The sequence below is a fragment of the Zootoca vivipara genome, chromosome 2, assembly GCF_965207765.1.
Source record: "Zootoca vivipara chromosome 2, rZooViv2.hap1.1, whole genome shotgun sequence".
Classification (NCBI taxonomy): Eukaryota; Metazoa; Chordata; class Lepidosauria; order Squamata; family Lacertidae; genus Zootoca; species Zootoca vivipara.
The window spans coordinates 32,801,828-32,819,613 of NC_142584.1; the positions used below are offsets into that span (position 1 = coordinate 32,801,828).

Here is a 17,786-nt window from a genome sequence, read left to right on the forward strand (position 1 = left end):
CTACGAGTATGAATGACAATGTCCACTGTTGCTTTGGCAGAGAGCACATGGTTCAGCAGGAGGCCACTGACTGAACAGAGATGCTCAATGTTCTAGCACCGTGACAGAAAGCACTGCTGTCCAAGCAGCCAAATAAAATTATAATATTCACTAAGGCAAGAGTCAAGTATGTACAAAGTTTTTAACCTTAGATGCTTCTACTTCTTCCTCACAACATTATTCTGCTTTGAGGTAAGAAATACACAGTGCATCCTCTTAGTTTGCCATAGCATATTTCAACAAAATGTTTCCCAACAAAAATGAATCAAGAGGGGGGGAAATCTAAGGCAAACTCCACATTTAAATATAAAACAATACTGTACTATTAATAAACAATTCCACACTTTAAGGAACACAATGAATCAATAGCTCTCTGAACGATGTACAAAAGAAGTAAAAGAACCACCAAAGCAAAACATACACAAATCAAAATAAATAGAGTTACAAAAATAATTCCATTATGTATCATGAAAGTATCATAAATTCACTAGACTCCCCTTACTCTGATGCCATCCTGTTTGCCGCCCTAACAAGTGCCACCAATTAATTGCACAATCTATTTCTTCCTTTAATTTCTTCCCACTTAACATAGTTGACCACATTTAGCAACAACTACTGAAATACAGCAGTTTCCCCACAGGCAGACACCGACTGTTGCGCCATGACAGCCAGCTGAATCTTCATATTTAGAGGCAGTGTGAGCGTCATAGCAGCCTAACAGCTGAAGGGAAACAATTTCCAGTGGAAGCAAAGAGGTGACACAGGAGAGACAAGTCTCTCCTAAACGAGAAAGCAGTTTGGTCGATTTACAGCAGTGGAAACAGCAAGAGTGGAAAGGAGTTAAGAACCCCTCCCTCTCACCACCTAAGCTGCATCAACAGAAGTCTAGTGTCCTGATCAAGGGAAGTACAGTAATAGTACTACTCTATTCTGCCCTGGTCAGACCACACCTGGAGTACTGCATCAAGTTCTGGGCACTACAATTTAAGAAGGATATTGACAAGCTGGAACGTGTGCAGAGGAGGGCAACCAAGATGATCAGAGGTCTGGAAACCAAGACTTAAGATGGACAGTTGAGGGAATTGGGTAAGTTTAGCCTAGTAAACAGGAGACTGATACTGTATAAGATGTGATAGCCATCTTCAAATATCTAAAGGGCTGTCACATGGAGGATGGAGCAAGCTTGTGTTCTCCTGCTCTAGAAGCTAGGACCCAAAGCAATGCATTCAAGTTACAAGAATGGAGATTCTGACTAAACATCAGGAAGAACTTTCTGACAGTAGGAGCTTTTCTACAGTGGAACAGATTCCCGCAAGAGGTGGTGGACTCTCCTTCCTTGGAGGTTTTTAAGCAGAAGTTGAATGACCATCTGTCATGTACGATTTAGTTGAGATTCCTGCATTGCAGGGGATTGCACTAAATAATAAAATAAAATAATAATAATAATAATAATAATAATAATAATAATGATAATTTATTTATACCCCGCCTATCCGGCTGGGTTTCCCTAGCCACTCTGGGCAGCTTCCAACAGAATATTAAAATTCAATGGTCTGTTAAACATTAAAAGCTTCCCTAAACAGGGTTGCCTTCAGATGTCTTCTAAAAGCCTGGTAGTTGTTTTTCTCTTTGACATCTGGTGGGAGGGCGTTCCACAGGGCGGGTGCCACTACCGAGAAGGCCCTCTGCCTGGTTCCCTGTAACTTGGCTTCTCACAGCGAGGGAACCGCCAGAAGGCCCTCAGCACTGTGACCCTTGGTGGACACTGGGGGGTGGAGACTGCATGCCACAAAGGGGAGGGCAAAAGTAACTGTTGTCACCTTGTTCTCTTTCATAAGCATGCATGACCACCTTCTCAGCCAATCTGTGCCCCTCCTTGCTGATATATGATAGATCTGGAAGATGCCAAGCTGATATACCCCAATGCTTTATCTATTCACTTTCTCTTTTTGCCACCATCATCAATCTTGGTGGATCTTGAGATGTGCAGAGAAGCGTGCTTAGAATCCTGGGTCAGAATTTCTCAATTAAATAATGGACATTGTCATGTTTAAAATGTTTACGGTAAAAAACCAAAAAGGCATATAAGGTAAGAGTCAAGTATGTACAAAGTTTTTAATATGTTTCTACTTCTTCCTCTTGATCTTCATTTACTAGCACAAATTACTTTATGGTGCCTCACAACATTATTCTGCTTTGAGGTAAGAAATACACAGTGCATCCTCTTAGTTTGCCATAGCATATTTCAACAAAATGTTTCCCCACAAAAATGAATCAAGAGGGGGGGGGATCTAAGGCAAACTTCACATTTAAATATAAAACAATACTGTACTACTAATAAACAATTCTACACTTTAAGGAACACAATGAATCAATAGCTCTCTGAACGATGTACAAAAGAAGTAAAAGAACCACCAAAGCAAAACATACACAAATCAAAATAAATAGAGTTACAAAAATAATTTCATTATGTATCATGAAAGTATCATAAATATTACAAATGCATACATAATCACCAAAATCATTCACATAACACATTCTAAAAAACAGAACCCCCCCCCAAACAAGCATACTTTCCTTATACCCACATCACTTCAGCCACTCAACTCTGACCTCAATAAAACACCCAAATGTTTAACCAACCTATAATCATGCACAGAAAAATAGGTCCACTCAATAAAACAACAGCAGGGAGAAAAACACCACTCATTCCCACCTGAGGCAATACAGACACCTTCTCCCCACCTGTCATCTAGGGAGATTAAACTCTCCTCTGCCAACAATCCCACATCCTGTGGGGAGTTAGGCACAGCCAGCCATCAGCACACCTGATGCTCAGCACCTCACGGACAACGTCCCACCCTGTAGAGTAAATTAAAAACACCTCCCTTTAAAACAATGCTCCCTAAATAAACCTCACCCTCGTGGCTTCACAGTCAGACTAGACGGGAGAGGGCTGTGGGTAATGGTAGGTAGCAGTCCTTCCCCACTCTGCCTTGAAGCACCTGAAGCATCTTGATTTAGCACACAGCCTGGGCAGAGGTGGGGAACTTTTTTTTTAGCTTGAGGGCTGTGTTACCTAGAGGGCAGCCTTGACGGGGGTGAAGGGGGGGTGCTAGAGGAAAAAGCGGGCAGGGCCACAGGCAAAAGAAGTGGACGGGGGCCAAGGCAGAGACCTTCGCACAGTAGGCTACATTGCAGACATGCAGAAGGCAAAGGTTTCTACCTAGCTCAGTCGACAGAGCACAAGACTCTTAATCTCAAGGTCGCCGGTTCGAGCCCCATGTTGGGCAAAAGATTCCTGCATTGCAGGGGGTTGAACTAGATTACCCTTGTGGTCCTTTCCAACTCTACGGTTCTGTGATACCCACCACAATACACACACCTCTCCAGCCTTCATCCAGACAAGCATGAGGCACTATCACAATTCAAGGATGCCTTCCAGCAACCAAAAACATTCTAGGAGGGTGTGGATCAGGGCCAGAGAAGGATGCAGGTTGGAAGGGGTGCGGTCCCAGGTGTCCCAAGGGCCAGGTAAGCAGGCCTGGAGAGCCACACTCCCCTGGTGTAAAGGCTCATGTGTTCTTGGTTGATGTGTTAGTAACCCATCACAGACACAGCTTCTGGGCAGGAACTGTGTGCAGCCTGTGTTTTATACAGCACCTAGCACACTGTAGGTCTGTTCACTTGGCATGCTTATTCATGAGTCCGAATGAATCTCCCCACACCAAAGGTTCTTTCTTTCAAGAGGTAGCTGCTGCTGAAAAGCTTTCTGTTATAAAAATAAGCTAGTCACAAATAAGAAAGCGACCAGCAGCCGTTAAAGAGATTGATGGCCCAAAGGAAAAGCCATTCCCACCACACTCAGCCCATCAAGGACACGGCATAACTCCACAGAAAGGGCACCATACCAATGTGTGGCCATTTTTTTAAAAAAGAATCTTAAAGGAAAGCATCATCTGTTTATGCTTATGAATCTTTCAGAAAACACTTTCTTGTCCCAATTGGTGGAAGAAAAGTTGCTAAATGCCAACAGCCAGGCGGATATTTTAGCAAACCGATTCCAGCTGCTCTGCCTACTGAAAAAGCCAGGCATGTATTCTCAATACAGAAACCGAGTTTATGTTAACAATGCTATATGCTATCAGTGCTCCCAGCTATGTACGTGACACCACAGATTTTCTGAGGAAAATACAATATTTGAACAATCTTCCTAACAATACTATACTAGCCACTATGGATGTGGAATCTCTATATACCAACATCCCACACAATGATGGTTTACAAGCCATAAGGAACACCATTTCAGATAAAACCACAGCGGACTTTGCTACCAAACTCTGCCACTTTGTCCTTACCCACAACCACTTCAAATTTGGTGATGACCTGTTCCTCCAGATCAGCGGCACAGCCATGGGCACCCGCATGGCCCCACAGTATGCCAACATCTTCATGGCAGATTTAGAACAACGTTTCCTTAACTCCTACCCACTCAAACCTCTCCTGTACCTGCGATACATTGACGATATTTTTATTATCTGGACACATGGACAACAGACCCTGGAAACCTTCCACCAGACATTCAATGACTTTCACCCCACCATCAACCTAACAATGAACCAATCTATGCAAGAAATACATTTTTTGGACACTACTATAAAAATACAGGATGGACGTATAGACACCACCTTATACAGAAAACCAACTGACCGACAAACATATCTACATGCTTCTAGCTACCATCCCAAACATACCAAACAATCCATCGTATACAGCCAGGCCTTACGTTACAACCGCATCTGTTCCAACTCTACAGACAGAGAATCTCACCTAAGAGATCTACAGCAAACCTTTTTAGAACTAAAATATCCACCTGATGAAGTTAAACAACAGATCAACAGAGCCAGACGGATACCTAGAGAGAACCTGCTGCAAGACAGACCCAAAAAAGAAAATAACAGAACACCACTAGTCATCACATACAGCTCCCAAGCTAAAACAGTACAACGCATCATCAGAGATCTACAGCCTCTCCTGGACAATGACCGCTCCCTTTCTCAAGCTCTGGGAGGAAGACCTTTCATTGCCTACAGACAGCCACCCAATCTTAAACAACTCCTCACCCACAATAATACAACCACCAGACTTAACATGGACACTGGTACCAGAGCCTGCAATAAACCCAGATGCCAACTTTGCTGCCACATACACCCAGACAACACCATTACTGGCCCCAACAACATCCAACATACCATCTCAGGACTATTTAATTGCTCATCCTCTAACATTGTGTATGCCATCAAATGCCAACAGTGCCCTTCAGCTCTCTATATTGGACAAACAGGCCAAACCCTACGCCAAAGGATAAATGGACATAAATCTGACATCAGGAACCAGAAGACAGAAAAACCAGTAGGAGAACACTTCAATCTCCCAGGACATTCTATACAAGATCTCAAAGTAGCTGTCTTACTACAAAAGAATTTCAGAAATAGACTGGAAAGAGAAGTTGCTGAATTGCAACTTATCACCAAGCTCAAAACCATGGAGGGACCTGGTTTGAACAGAGATATCGGGTTCTTATCTCATTATACATGATAAGCGATCTTCAGCCATCTCAACCCTTGCTTTTTCATGCAAAACCATTTGCAGTCGTTTGCGGTCATCAACAGCTATCAGTCAGTCAATCACCCATTTCCACCACCCTTCTGAGTGATCCCCCCTCCCCATCCCCACCCCTCCCCACCCCTTCTCTACATAAGTGCCTGGAAACTTCCATCTCACTGTATCTGAAGAAGTGTGCATGCACACGAAAGCTCATACCAAAATAAAAACTTAGTTGGTCTTTAAGGTGCTACTGAAGGAATTTTTTTATTATGTTAACAATGACTCTGCAAAGATCCTTCCTGGTAATCAGCAAGTAATCTGGGCAATGGAGACATCATTAAGGACCCTTTTATTTCTACCTTAGCTTGATAACTAACTGCTTAACAAAATTACCACCTATTGTTAACAATCTCCAGTGCCGAACAAATCATTTCCAAGTGTAAACACAACCTTACGTCCCCCCTCTTTTTAAAAGGTCATGAAGTTGCGATTTGAAAATTTCCGGACTTCTGTGTTACTCTAACGGAAGAGAAATCCTCCCTATAAACAATGAAGTGAGCAGTGGTTAAAAACCCTTCATGAAACAACAATAATCCTCGACATATCAAGGTAGGCCTGGGACAATACAGTGGTACCTCTGGTTACGAACTTAATTCGTTCCGGAGATCCGTTCTTAACCTGAGGTACCACTTTAGCTAATGGGGCCTCCCGCTCCGCCACACGATTTCTGTTCTCATCCTGAGGTAAAGTTCTTAACCCGAGGTACTACTTCTGGGTTAGCAGAGTCTGTAACCTGAAGTGTTTGTAACCCAAGGTACCACTGTACTGAGGTAGCTGGACCAATGGTCTGACTCAATATAAGGCAGGTTCTGATATTTTCAGCAGCTATTAAATGACAGCTAGGATCAGGGAAACAGACAGAAAGCTGTGGTCATGCAACCCAATCCTAGACATGTTGACTTGGAAGTAAATCCTGCCACAATGAATGTAGCTTACTCCCGGTTAAGTGTGCATATAAATTCAAACTAAGTCTGCAATTCTGTAGAAGCTTACACGGGAGTAAGCCCTATTGAACATAGTAGGGCTTACAACACAACCCTACTATCAATGTTTACTCAGAAGTAAGTCAAGCATGATATCTTGAAAGCTAAGGTCACAACTTCTGCAAACATGCACTCCATATGAGGTCTTGGGTGTCAACTAAACTGAGAAATGATAAACGAAAGCAACTATTACCCAGACCTTGACAAGTGAACTCGAGAATTTCAGACAATGTGGGGCTTAAGCAAGAAGCGGTTATGATGAGGCCTCAATAGATTGCATCTTCCTTAGGCATGTCCCCTGGCCTCTACACCAGCCCCCTGGTACTGCCATACACAGTCACTACTCATTCCTAACAATATACATGGTGCAGAGCTTCAACAAGAACTCTGGAATCACATAGACTCCAAAGATTGCTCACTAGGGACTAGAAACAAAAGGGTTAGAATAGATAGATGCCCTTCTGAGTATCTGAAGGCACCAAACCCCTTTTGTTTTGAATTACACTGTCCCAATGGGAGTTAAATCTTCAAAACACACAATTAAAAATAATTAATAGAAACATGACCTCAAGGAAACTTTATGTGCTACACTAGTATTAGTAAAAATACACAGCTCCCTTTCTAAAAAATTCCAGCAATAAATATGGGAAATAGCTAAAAAAAGACCACACCCTTCATTTATCATTAGTAAGATATCAATAGTTTTCGTGGCACCTTCATTCTAAAATACATGTATTCAGATGCATGCCCCAATGACTGAAACAGGAGTTAATCTTAAGTAATCAATGCGAGTTTTACTCAAAAGTTAAGTCCCGCTGAGGTCCACGGGATGGGTTTCTAAGTGTGCACAGGATTGCATTCAGAATGCTGATAGCTGAATAAGAAAAGAAACTATCAATTAGTGTAGTGCAGTGTCTCAATGCAACTACTACAAGTTACTAGGATGCGCAGTACAGTTTTGCCCCCATTTTTGCAAAGTATTCTCCTCTGTAATTAACGACAGGAAGGGTCCACAACCTTTTGGGACTAACAGCCGTTTTAAAAAAACATACCCATTTAACACGAGGAAAAGCTGGTGATGCTCAGAATGCCCCTGAGCAGGCAAGGCATTTACACTCACCCCAAAACAAATGAGCTAGCAAAAAGAAGGCAGCACCCACTCAAACAGGCAAGCCCCTCCACCCAACCAAATGCAACAAAAAAGCCATCAGGAAGGGAGGGCAGAGGAGCCTTGGCAGGTACATTGGGGACCCCAGAACCAGAATGATCAGATGCAAAGAGTATAAACCTTTAAAAGGCAGGATGAAGAGTATTTGGCACTTACATGTTTCCCCAACTCCTGCATGGCTAATACTACCTGCTCAAATCCTCTCTTATGCACAATAGCTCCTAGGGCTTGGCGATCAGAAGGTCGGCGGTTCAAATCCCCGTGATGGGGTGAGCTCCCGTTGCTCGGTCCCAGCTCCTGCCAACCTAGCAGTTCGAAAGCACATCAAAGTGCAAGTAGATAAATAGGTACCGCTACAGTGGGAAGGTAAACGGCGTTTCCGTGTGCTGCTCTGGTTCGCCAGAAGCGGCTTTGTCATGCTGGCCACATGACCTGGAAGCTGTACGCCGGCTCCCTCGGCCAATAACACGAGATGAGCGCCGCAACCCCAGAGTTGGACATGACTGGACCTAATGGTCAGGGGTCCCTTTACCTTTACCTTACTTTGCACATGGCCTCTTTCCTTTAATAGCTGCCTGACAAAAAATGGAGCAGGAAAACTTTTTTTAAAAAAAATGGAAATCAACCTGTCATAACTTCTGCATGCCTGGCTACTGTTAAAGGCACAGGAACAGTGTCAAGAAAACAAGCAGCTACCCAACACATTGCATGCAAGCTAAATTCTAATCCCATTGTATCCTGTCTCTCCTAGCTACCATTACCTTAAAAAAAAGAGAGGAAACTTACAAGCAGACTACGAAGTTCTACACCTATATGTAGGAGAGTGAGAAAAGTACAGTAGTGTACTTTGATTTCAACCCACCTTAAGGCTACATGTGTTGCTTCGGTAACCCAGTATCCCTGTCCCATTAATACTGCAAAACATTCCATCGTGAGCAACAGCGTAAAAACTGTTAGACAGCAGGATGGATGGGATATTTCCAAACAGCAATTAGCATATAAACAAGCATGTGAAAATGTCAATGCAGGTACTAAATACGCAAACCACATTCCAAGGGGTGGCATAGGACACACAGATATTTTAGGGGGAATTCTTTCCTCTTCTGAAAAAAAAAACTCGATTCAGGACCACAATGAGTTTTTTGCTCAAGTAAAGGCAGAGAGAACAGCTAGCCAAAAGGAACTGCAATCATTTACCGTAGGTATTGGATTTGGGCTCGGCTTTTTAAAAAACAACAACACAGAATTCTTAGTATTTTTTTAAAGGTCCTTTACCAACAAGCATGATGCCATGAATGTTGCTATCTCAATTCAGATGCCACCGTGAGCGCTTTAGAGGAGGTCGACCCAGGCGAAAGAAACCCGCATTCTCTGCCGCCAGACCTTCTCCAGCTACTTGCATGGGAGACCTTCTTCGACTGACAGCAAAACTCTCCAAAAACTCGTTGGCTGCCAAAGAAGCAGCTTCAGTGCGGTAAAAGGCAAATCCTGCTTTTCACCAACCCCCGTCCCAGGCAGCTTGTGCAAAGCCGAAATCCAGCGACTTCCCCCCCCCCCGGCTACCGCCTAGAGTTCAACTGTCCTGCAGCCCTTGCTTCGTCACACTGCTAGTTCCCCGATCGCTTCCCCTCCTCGCCTCTACCAGCTGCTGCTCCTCCTCCCATCCCGACTAAGCCTTACCGGATTTAGGAGGATATCTGTAGATGGAATTAGACGGGATGTCCACCTCTTCCACTCCTGCGTTCTGCCGGCTGGTTAGCGCTCCCATGCTTGAGACGTAGTACAGTATTAGAGGGCATCCGGGGAGGAGGCGGTAGGGGGCTGGGGGTTGGAGAGAGACGCCTTCCTAGCCCGCACCTTTGCAAAGCGAGAGGAGAGGCGCGGAAAGGCAGCAAGGCACTCAGGTCAGCCTGCAACTGCGCTGCTGGTCCCTCACTGGAGAAGCTGCCGCATTGACTTGCTTGCTGCTGCCCCCAGGGGGGTGGCGGTGCCTGCTGCTGCTGCTACCGAGCAGGGGACAGAGGCAGCCATTCCCCCCATCCCCTTCTTTCCGCCCCCTCTCCTCCTCCGTCGCCCCCCCCCCCTCCAGCGAAAGGAGTGAATCAACCTGGGGACCGTTTAGGCGAGCTGGCTGGGCTAACGGGAATCCCTTATAGCAGTGCAGCTGGGATGGGGCGGGAAGAAGCCGGCGCTGCATGCATCATCATGCACACAGCCCAAGCTGCGGGCTGCGGCCGCTGCTGCTACAAGTGCAGAAGGCAACCTCGGCAACACCAGCAGCATCTCATCTCTCCTCTCGCTGCAACTGCAGGAGCGGCGGAGGCAGCTTTGCAAAGGAGCTGGGCGCCGCCTTGACGTGAGCGGCAGCCCTGCTCTCCAGCCAATGGAGGCCGCCTGCTAAGCAGCCAGCGGCGCCTCCTCTCGCGGCCCCAGCAGCTCCCTGGCACATGGCCCGATGGGGAAGGGAAGGGAAGAAGGGAAGGGAGAGCGGCAGCAACAACCGCGGTGTTGGTGGCCGTGTGGACTCCGCCGCCGGCCAGCTGCCCAAGTTCACCTTGGTAGGAGCTGGAATAAAAGGCGGTGCTTCATAGAGGCATTCAGTCACCACACAGGCCGGCCTGCTGCAAGGGAAGGGAAAAGTTTTGCAAGGGTGCGAACACCCGCCTGCTTGGCTGCCTCCCATCTTTTTCTGCTTCAACTTTGCAAATTTGTTTTTCAAGATGCGCCACTCTTGCCTGGGAGCGGTGGGCCGCGAGGCTGCAAGGCCCCTTCAGCCTACAGCTGGAGCCCATCTAGCCTTGTTTACTCTTAAAAGAAGCCCGGCGGTGGCGCTGTGAATGTCTTACATACATACACTTATTTCCCAATCGTAGGCTGCTGCTGCCAGTTCATTTCCGGGCCCATTTCAAGTTGCCCTCTAACATTTCCTCAATGAAAACAGTGACGTCCTATTATTATTAATTATTATTATTATTATTATTATTATTATTATTATTATTATTATTATTATTATTATTTCTGGGCAGCTTACAGCATATATAAAAGCATAATAAAACATTAAACACCAAAAAACTGCTGCCTTCAGATGTCTTCTAAAGGTTGTATAGTTACTTATCTCCTTGGGTGAGGAGGCCGCATAATTCCAGACCCTCCAACATTTCTCTGATGGAAAAGCGGGGCATTCTGGGATCAAATCAGAAATTGGGATGGCTTCTGTAAATCCAGGACTGTCCCTGGGAAATTGAGACACATGCATGAAGGGTCTGTAAAGGCCCAAATGACATTAAGCATGCCCCCCCCACTCCACCTTATTTCTGAAAGACCATCTCCTTCCCTACAGACCCTCCCCAGTGTTAAGCTTAGCATGGGAGGAGAGGGTTGGTAGCCCCACCTCCCTCAGAAACAATGGGTTGGTGGTGAAGGTGAGGGCCTTTTCCGTGGCAGCCCCCTAAGTTGTGGAATTCCCTCACCACAGAGGGGCATCTGCCTGCTTCAGCTTTCGTAGAATGCAGAAGATGCACCTCTTTACAGCTTTGACACCTGGGACGCATGTTTTCAGGGCCCCTCCCTATTCCTGTACAGTAAGTGTGATCTGTTTTTAACTGCTTTTAAATTTGAGGTTTAAATCGTAGCCCACCCTGGGACCTACTGTTGAAAGCGGGGTAATAAATTGAATTATGATAATAATCTACTTACTGCAGAAGGGTAAGCCAGTCCTGCTAAATTTTGGGGCCTTCCTCATCGTCCTGTTGAGGGGAAGTCCTAGACTTCTGCCCCAAAGTCCTGCCCTAACTACAACACTGGCCACACCCCATTGGACCAATGGGACTTGCATTTTAAGCAAGATTGCTTGGAATTTGGTGGTTATTTCCCCTAAGCCGCAGAGGCCAATGCATACTCACTCAGAAAGGCACACTTTATTTCATTTGGACTTGCTTTCTAGTATGTATTCTTAAGGTAAAGGTAAAAAGTAAAGGATCCCTGGATGGTTAAGTCCAGTCAAAGGTGACTATGGGGCTACGGCGCTCATCTCGCTTTCAGGCCGAGGGAGCCAGCATTTGTCCGCAGACAGCTTTCTGGGTCATGTGGCCAGCATGACTAAACCGCTTCAGGCACATGGAGGAGAAGAAGAAGAAAAAGAAGAGTTTGGATTTGATATCTCACTTTATCACTACTTGAAGGAGTCTCAAAGCGGCTAACAATCTCCTTTTCCCTTCCTCCCCCACAACAAACACTCTGTGAGGTGAGTGGGGCTGCGAGACTTCAAAGAAGTGTGACTAGCCCAAGGTCACCCAGCAGCTGCATGTGGAGGAGCGGAGACGCGAACCCGGTTCCCCAGATTACAAGTCTACCGCTCTTAACCACAACACCACACTGGGGGACCATGACGAGTGGCAGAGCACACGGAAACACCGTTTACCTTCCTGCCGCAGCGGTACCTATTTATCTACTTGCCCTGCTTTGCTTTCTAACAGCTAAGTTGGCAGAAGCTGGGACAGAGCAACAGGAGCTCACCCTGAACTGCCAACCTTCCAATCGGCAAGACCAAGAGGCTCAGTGGTTTAGACCACAGCGCCACCCGCGTCCTTTTATGTGTACAGTGGTACCTCGCTAGACGAATGCCCTACTAGACGAATTTTTCGCTGGACGAATGGGTTTTGCGATCGAAGGTTGCCTCGCAAGACAAATTCGTTTTGTGAAAAATTCGTCTAGCGAATCGCGGTTTCCCATAGGAATACATTGAAATTCAATCAATGCGTTCCTATGGGCAAAAAAATAATAATCAATGCATTCCTATGGGATTCACAAGACGAATTTTTCGCAAAACGAATTGACTCACAGAATGAATTAAATTCGTCTTGCGAGGCACCACTGTACTTAAGAGTGTAGTGTAAGGTGGCCAACATTTAATCTGGCCAGACTTTTTATCAGCAGGGCTGCAAGCCAGACTCAAGAAATGGGGGCACCCTGGGACTGCTCCCTTTCCCCTTGAGTCCACACAAAGTCAATGTGTGCGAATCGGCACACAAATAAAGGAGCATGGCCATTAGTATTTTAAATCTTGATTGGGATAAGAACATGCTGGAATTAGAAGGCAAAGATGGGCAATCAGGATTTCTGTTGCCTTAAAGTTGTTACCTTCTTTCAAAGAAAGGCTTCCTGTGCCTTTAAATGTATGCACACAAAGTGTGCTTTGTACTTACATTACTATGTTTCAAACCATTCACCTATTGAATTTCTGCCTGCCGTAAAGTTGCATTTGTATGACAAACACTGTATTTCATAAACCGCAGCAATAACAAACCTTCCATGCCACGATGCTGATTCCATTATACCATGAATGGGTGCCCTTTCTGATATTGACTGATCAACAAAAGGCAACACGTGGGCTAATAATGTATTGACAATATTGATGAAACACTATCAATTGTTTCTTAATTCATAAACAAAAGCCATCTAATTCGTGCAAGAAGTCACGAACTAATAGTCAAATAAATATTCCATCAACAGGAATGCTTAGAATGGCGTGTAACCAGAAAGAAACACTGAAGTTGAGGCATAAAGCCTTTTCACAGTTCATATCTATATCAAAGTTTGGTTGAGAATAAACTGGAGCCGGTTGGCATCCGGTTGGTCGCTATGAGTACAGGATGCTGGACTAGAAAGGCCATTGGCCTGATCCAGCAGGCTCTTGCGTGTTAACACTATGGTGTTAAACAATACATAAAACAGCTACCAGATTTTTAGAAGACTTCTGAAGGCAGCCCTGTTTAGGGAGGCTTTTAACATTTAATCGATTATTCTATTTTATTTTTCTGTTGGAAGCCGCCCAGAGTGGTTGGGGAAACCCAGCCAAATGGGCGGGGTATAAATAATAAATTATTTTTAATTATTATTTATTAATTCTTGAAAGAAATGAATAAAATTTCTACCTTTGTGCCAGTTCAAACACTGGCAGCAGCCCTTCTTTAATAGCGTCTATAGTTGGATGCCAATAAGTCCCTCCTCTCCGCCACACCATTAGAAGATTAATAAGTAACGTTTTAGTCACTCTGTTTAACACCCATCCTCTGGGCAACTCAGCAATGATAATCCATCAGATTTCAATGTCACCTCTGTCATTTGATAAATAATTTGGAACTATTTGGCATGAGTAGAGTTGAATACAAAACATTTCTGCTTTTGGAGAAGCCCAATAACCTTGACAGGAAGGGAGGAAAGTGGCAGCCTTAACTGTGCTACTTCTCTAGCCATGTCTCACAACTGCTACCCATTTAAGCTGCTGCTAACTAAACCACAAGGGACAAGACAGGACAGGCTGGGTTGAGGTTTGTTTGTTTTGAATCTGGCCATTTAGGAAGCCTAGTAGACAGACTAGAGCAGCATAATGCCAGGAAGGGTAGATAGACTCTACTTGTCACAGCAATTGCTGCATTCTCAGGGGTAACATCACCATAAGCTGTTCATTTTTATATTATATTTCAATCCTGTCCTTTGTTCAGGAAGTTCAGAGCAGTGTACGGTGGGAGCTGCTAGGTAGCAGGTCTCCCAGCCCCCTATCCTCACCCTGCTGAGACTTGCTTAGCTTTCACAATGAATCAAAATAATTTATCTCTGGTCATGTGCTGGGCGATTCTTAAGCTCATTTTCAAATCTGGAAGTAAAGCTATCCCTTAATGGAAATGATTTGTGGATACAGATTTGCTTTGCAGCTGATCTTTACCCCAAAGTAAAACCCTATTGAATTCAATGTAGCTTAACTTTAAAGGAGCGAGTGCAGCTCTAGCTGATAACTGGACTGTGTGCACACATTAAACCAAAGGTAGAATTCAGCCATACACCTAGCATGTTCAAAGGAGAAATGGGAACAAAGAGAGATGTTTTAGCTTCTCTAATCTTTTTCTAAAAATGGAGCTAGCTGTTTCGGTTTTCACATCGTTTTGCCAGTTAGCGAGGCCTCATTGAAAGAACTACAATAGTCTCTCCCTATCCATGGAAGAAAGTCGAGTTTTTGTCATTCTTTGAAGGAATCGGCCTCTTAACTAAAAGTCTTATGCACTTGCTGAAATTTACTAGCAGGTATAATCCTACTGAAACCAATGTATATGAGATTATATGTTTTAGAAGCGAGCCTATAATAAGGTAGATCCCGGCTGCAGTTCAATATACGGTACCTGGCTGAGAGCAAGTCCCATTGACCTCAAGCAGCCCTAGGTCTGGTGTCCAGAGGAGGGCAACCAAAATGGTCAAAGGCCTGGAAACAATGCCTTATGAGGAACGGCTTAGGGAGCTGGGTATGTTTAGCCTGGAGAAGAGAAGGTTAAGGGGTGATATGATAGCCATGTTCAAATATATAAAAGGATGCCATATAGAGGAGGGTGAAAGGTTGTTTTCTGCTGCTCCAGAGAAGCGGACACGAAGCAATGGATTCAAACTACAAGAAAGAAGATTCCACCTAAACATTAGGAAGAACGTCCTGACAGTAAGAGCTGTTCGACAGTGGGATTTGCTGCCAAGGAGTGTGGTGGAGTCTCCTTCTTTGGAGGTCTTTAAGCAGAGGCTTGACAGCCATATGTCAAGAATGCTTTGATGGTGTTTCCTGCTTGGCAGGGGGGTGGACTGGATGGCCCTTGTGGTCTCTTCCAACTCTATGATTCTATGAAAGTACCCTTCTGGCTGGCGCCTTCCTCTCAAGTGGGCAAATAGGTTGGCAGCAGGTGCTTGAGAGCTGCCATTTAAATTCACTACAATGCCCCAGAATAATACTGCATTGGACACATTGTGGGAAATTTTAATGGTAGCTAGACCCAACTACACAAAGCATCGGGTTAGGAAAATAGTGGGCCCTGCCGGAGCAATGTATTCCTGACAGCTGTCCAAGTGTGCCAAATGGTGACACCAGCACTATCATTTATTTATACCTCATAGCTACTATAGTGATTTTATTAGTACAGGCCAAACAGTATTCTCTTTTTTTGAGCAAAACAATTTGAGCCTTTATCACCAAGGGATGGGCTGAAAAACCTCAGAACATAAATTTCTGGTAAGTTACTAAATTCTTTTTCTGGCTCCTGCCAAACTGTTGGAGAATTTCAAACTAATCCGCCCTTAAAAAGTAAGTGAAATTCCTTCCCTCATTCTCCTCCCACGAACAAAGTGGTGCAGCTGTGGATCCAGTTTTAAATTACTACATAACAGTAATATAAATTACTACATACTCAGTGCTTTTTCCCCCTTAAAATAAAAATAAACATGTTTAGGTATTCTTTTACTTATATTGAAATACTGCCCCACAATGAGGCCAAACTTAGATTCACAAAATGTTTAGGGGTATGCGTACCCCTGCGTCACCCCAGAAAAAAGCACTGTACATACCACAGTGTAGTTTTAAATTACAGTACTACTTAACAATATGTTAACATTGTTGAAAGGAAGAAAGGGTTTGGTCCCTACTTCTAGTCCTCCACTCCTAGCCTATTCCTTCCTTGGTCCACCAGTATGAATTTATAACATAATTTCATTCTGTATTAACTGAGCCATACTGTTTTGAGAATTACGCGTGCACACACAGAGAAAGAGAGAGAAACAGACCGACATATATTTTTCAGCCATCCCAAGCTGTTGGAGAATTTCACTTGCACACCAGAGAATATTCAGTAATTTTTTCAATTTCATCACCCACAGTTATGATGGACAATTTGGTGGGCAAATTTTCACACAGCCTGAGGATGTATACCCATTTAAGCACTTCTGGCACTTTGTGATTTGTTGTGATATTTTAAAATGAGATTTTAGATTGTTTTCATGGTTGAGTAGGTATTATGCGTTCTCCATGTTGGAACCTGTTCTGGGTTTTATTTTAATGAAGAGCAGGCAAAGAGGGGCTCAAATAAATAAACAGTCTGCATACAAAGCCATTGTATCTGAGGATACAATGGGTGATCAAACATGGGTGCATCTGTGGAATCACCGCATGTAGTCTGAAACACCCCCTGAATTCTAAGGCTGGATGCACATTCCTGTTTATTCTGCATGCACTGCCCTCTGGTTTGGGAAGCAGTGTACAGTACACATATTTGCCACAATCCATATCTATATTGTGTCATTTTTAATGAAATACTGCATTAAAATAATTTTTTTACTTTTCAGTTTACAACAAACACAAAGCATATATTTTAATTATTCCACACATCATATTTTCATTTCCCCCCCCTTTTTATGGTTTCTTATTTTTATTCTACTTTTTACTGCATTTCCAAGTTAACCCTATTCATCCCAAATAGCCATTATAAGTTTTCTGTTACTGCATGTTTTTGTTGCAATCCTGCAAATGCCTTAACTTGTTTATAATAGTGTTGCAAATAACCGGTTTCCATTCTATATTTAAAAGTTTATCATCTTGGCTTCTTATTCTTCCAGTAAGGTAAAGGTAAAGGGACCCCTGACCATTAGGTCCAGTCATGACCGACTCTGGGGTTGCGCGCTCATCTCGCGTTATTGGCCAAGGGAGCCGGCGTACAGCTTCCAGGTCATGTGGCCAGCATGACAAAGCCGCTTCTGGCGAACCAGAGCAGCACATGGAAACGCCGTTTACCTTCCCGCTGTAGCAGTACCTATTTATCTACTTGCATTTTGACGTGCTTTCGAACTGCTAGGTTGGCAGGAACTGGAACCGAGCAATGGGAGCTCACCCCGTCGCAGGGATTCGAACCACCGATTGGCAAGCCCTAGGCTCTGTGGTTTAACCCACAGCGCCATCCGCATCCCTGCTATTCTTCCAGTAAGCTTTGCCATTTCTGAGTATTCTAATGATTTCTGTTGCCATTTTTTGGTCGGGACATTTTCTTCTTTCCATCTTGGGCAAAAGCAGTGGTCGCATACATAAATAAATTTTTATATTGCTTAGGTAACCCTAGTCCCAGAATTCC

The 17,786-nt window shown here is 44.2% G+C and overlaps 1 protein-coding gene across 6 annotated transcripts in view; it reads right to left on the reverse strand.

Annotated features, from left to right (window-relative positions):
• Positions 1 to 10,268, reverse strand: part of RNF157 (ring finger protein 157) — a 75,895-nt gene extending 65,627 nt beyond the window's left edge. For 4 of the 6 annotated variants that reach the window (XM_035104537.3, XM_035104534.3, XM_035104536.3 and 1 more), the window contains exon 1: positions 9,538 to 10,268. In XM_035104537.3, coding sequence (XP_034960428.1) covers positions 9,538 to 9,625 — 88 coding nt within the window. In that variant the 5' untranslated portion in view covers positions 9,626 to 10,268. The other 2 variants (XM_035104535.3, XM_088661586.1) reach the window with 1 other exon arrangement.
• Positions 10,269 to 17,786: the final 7,518 nt, after the last annotated feature.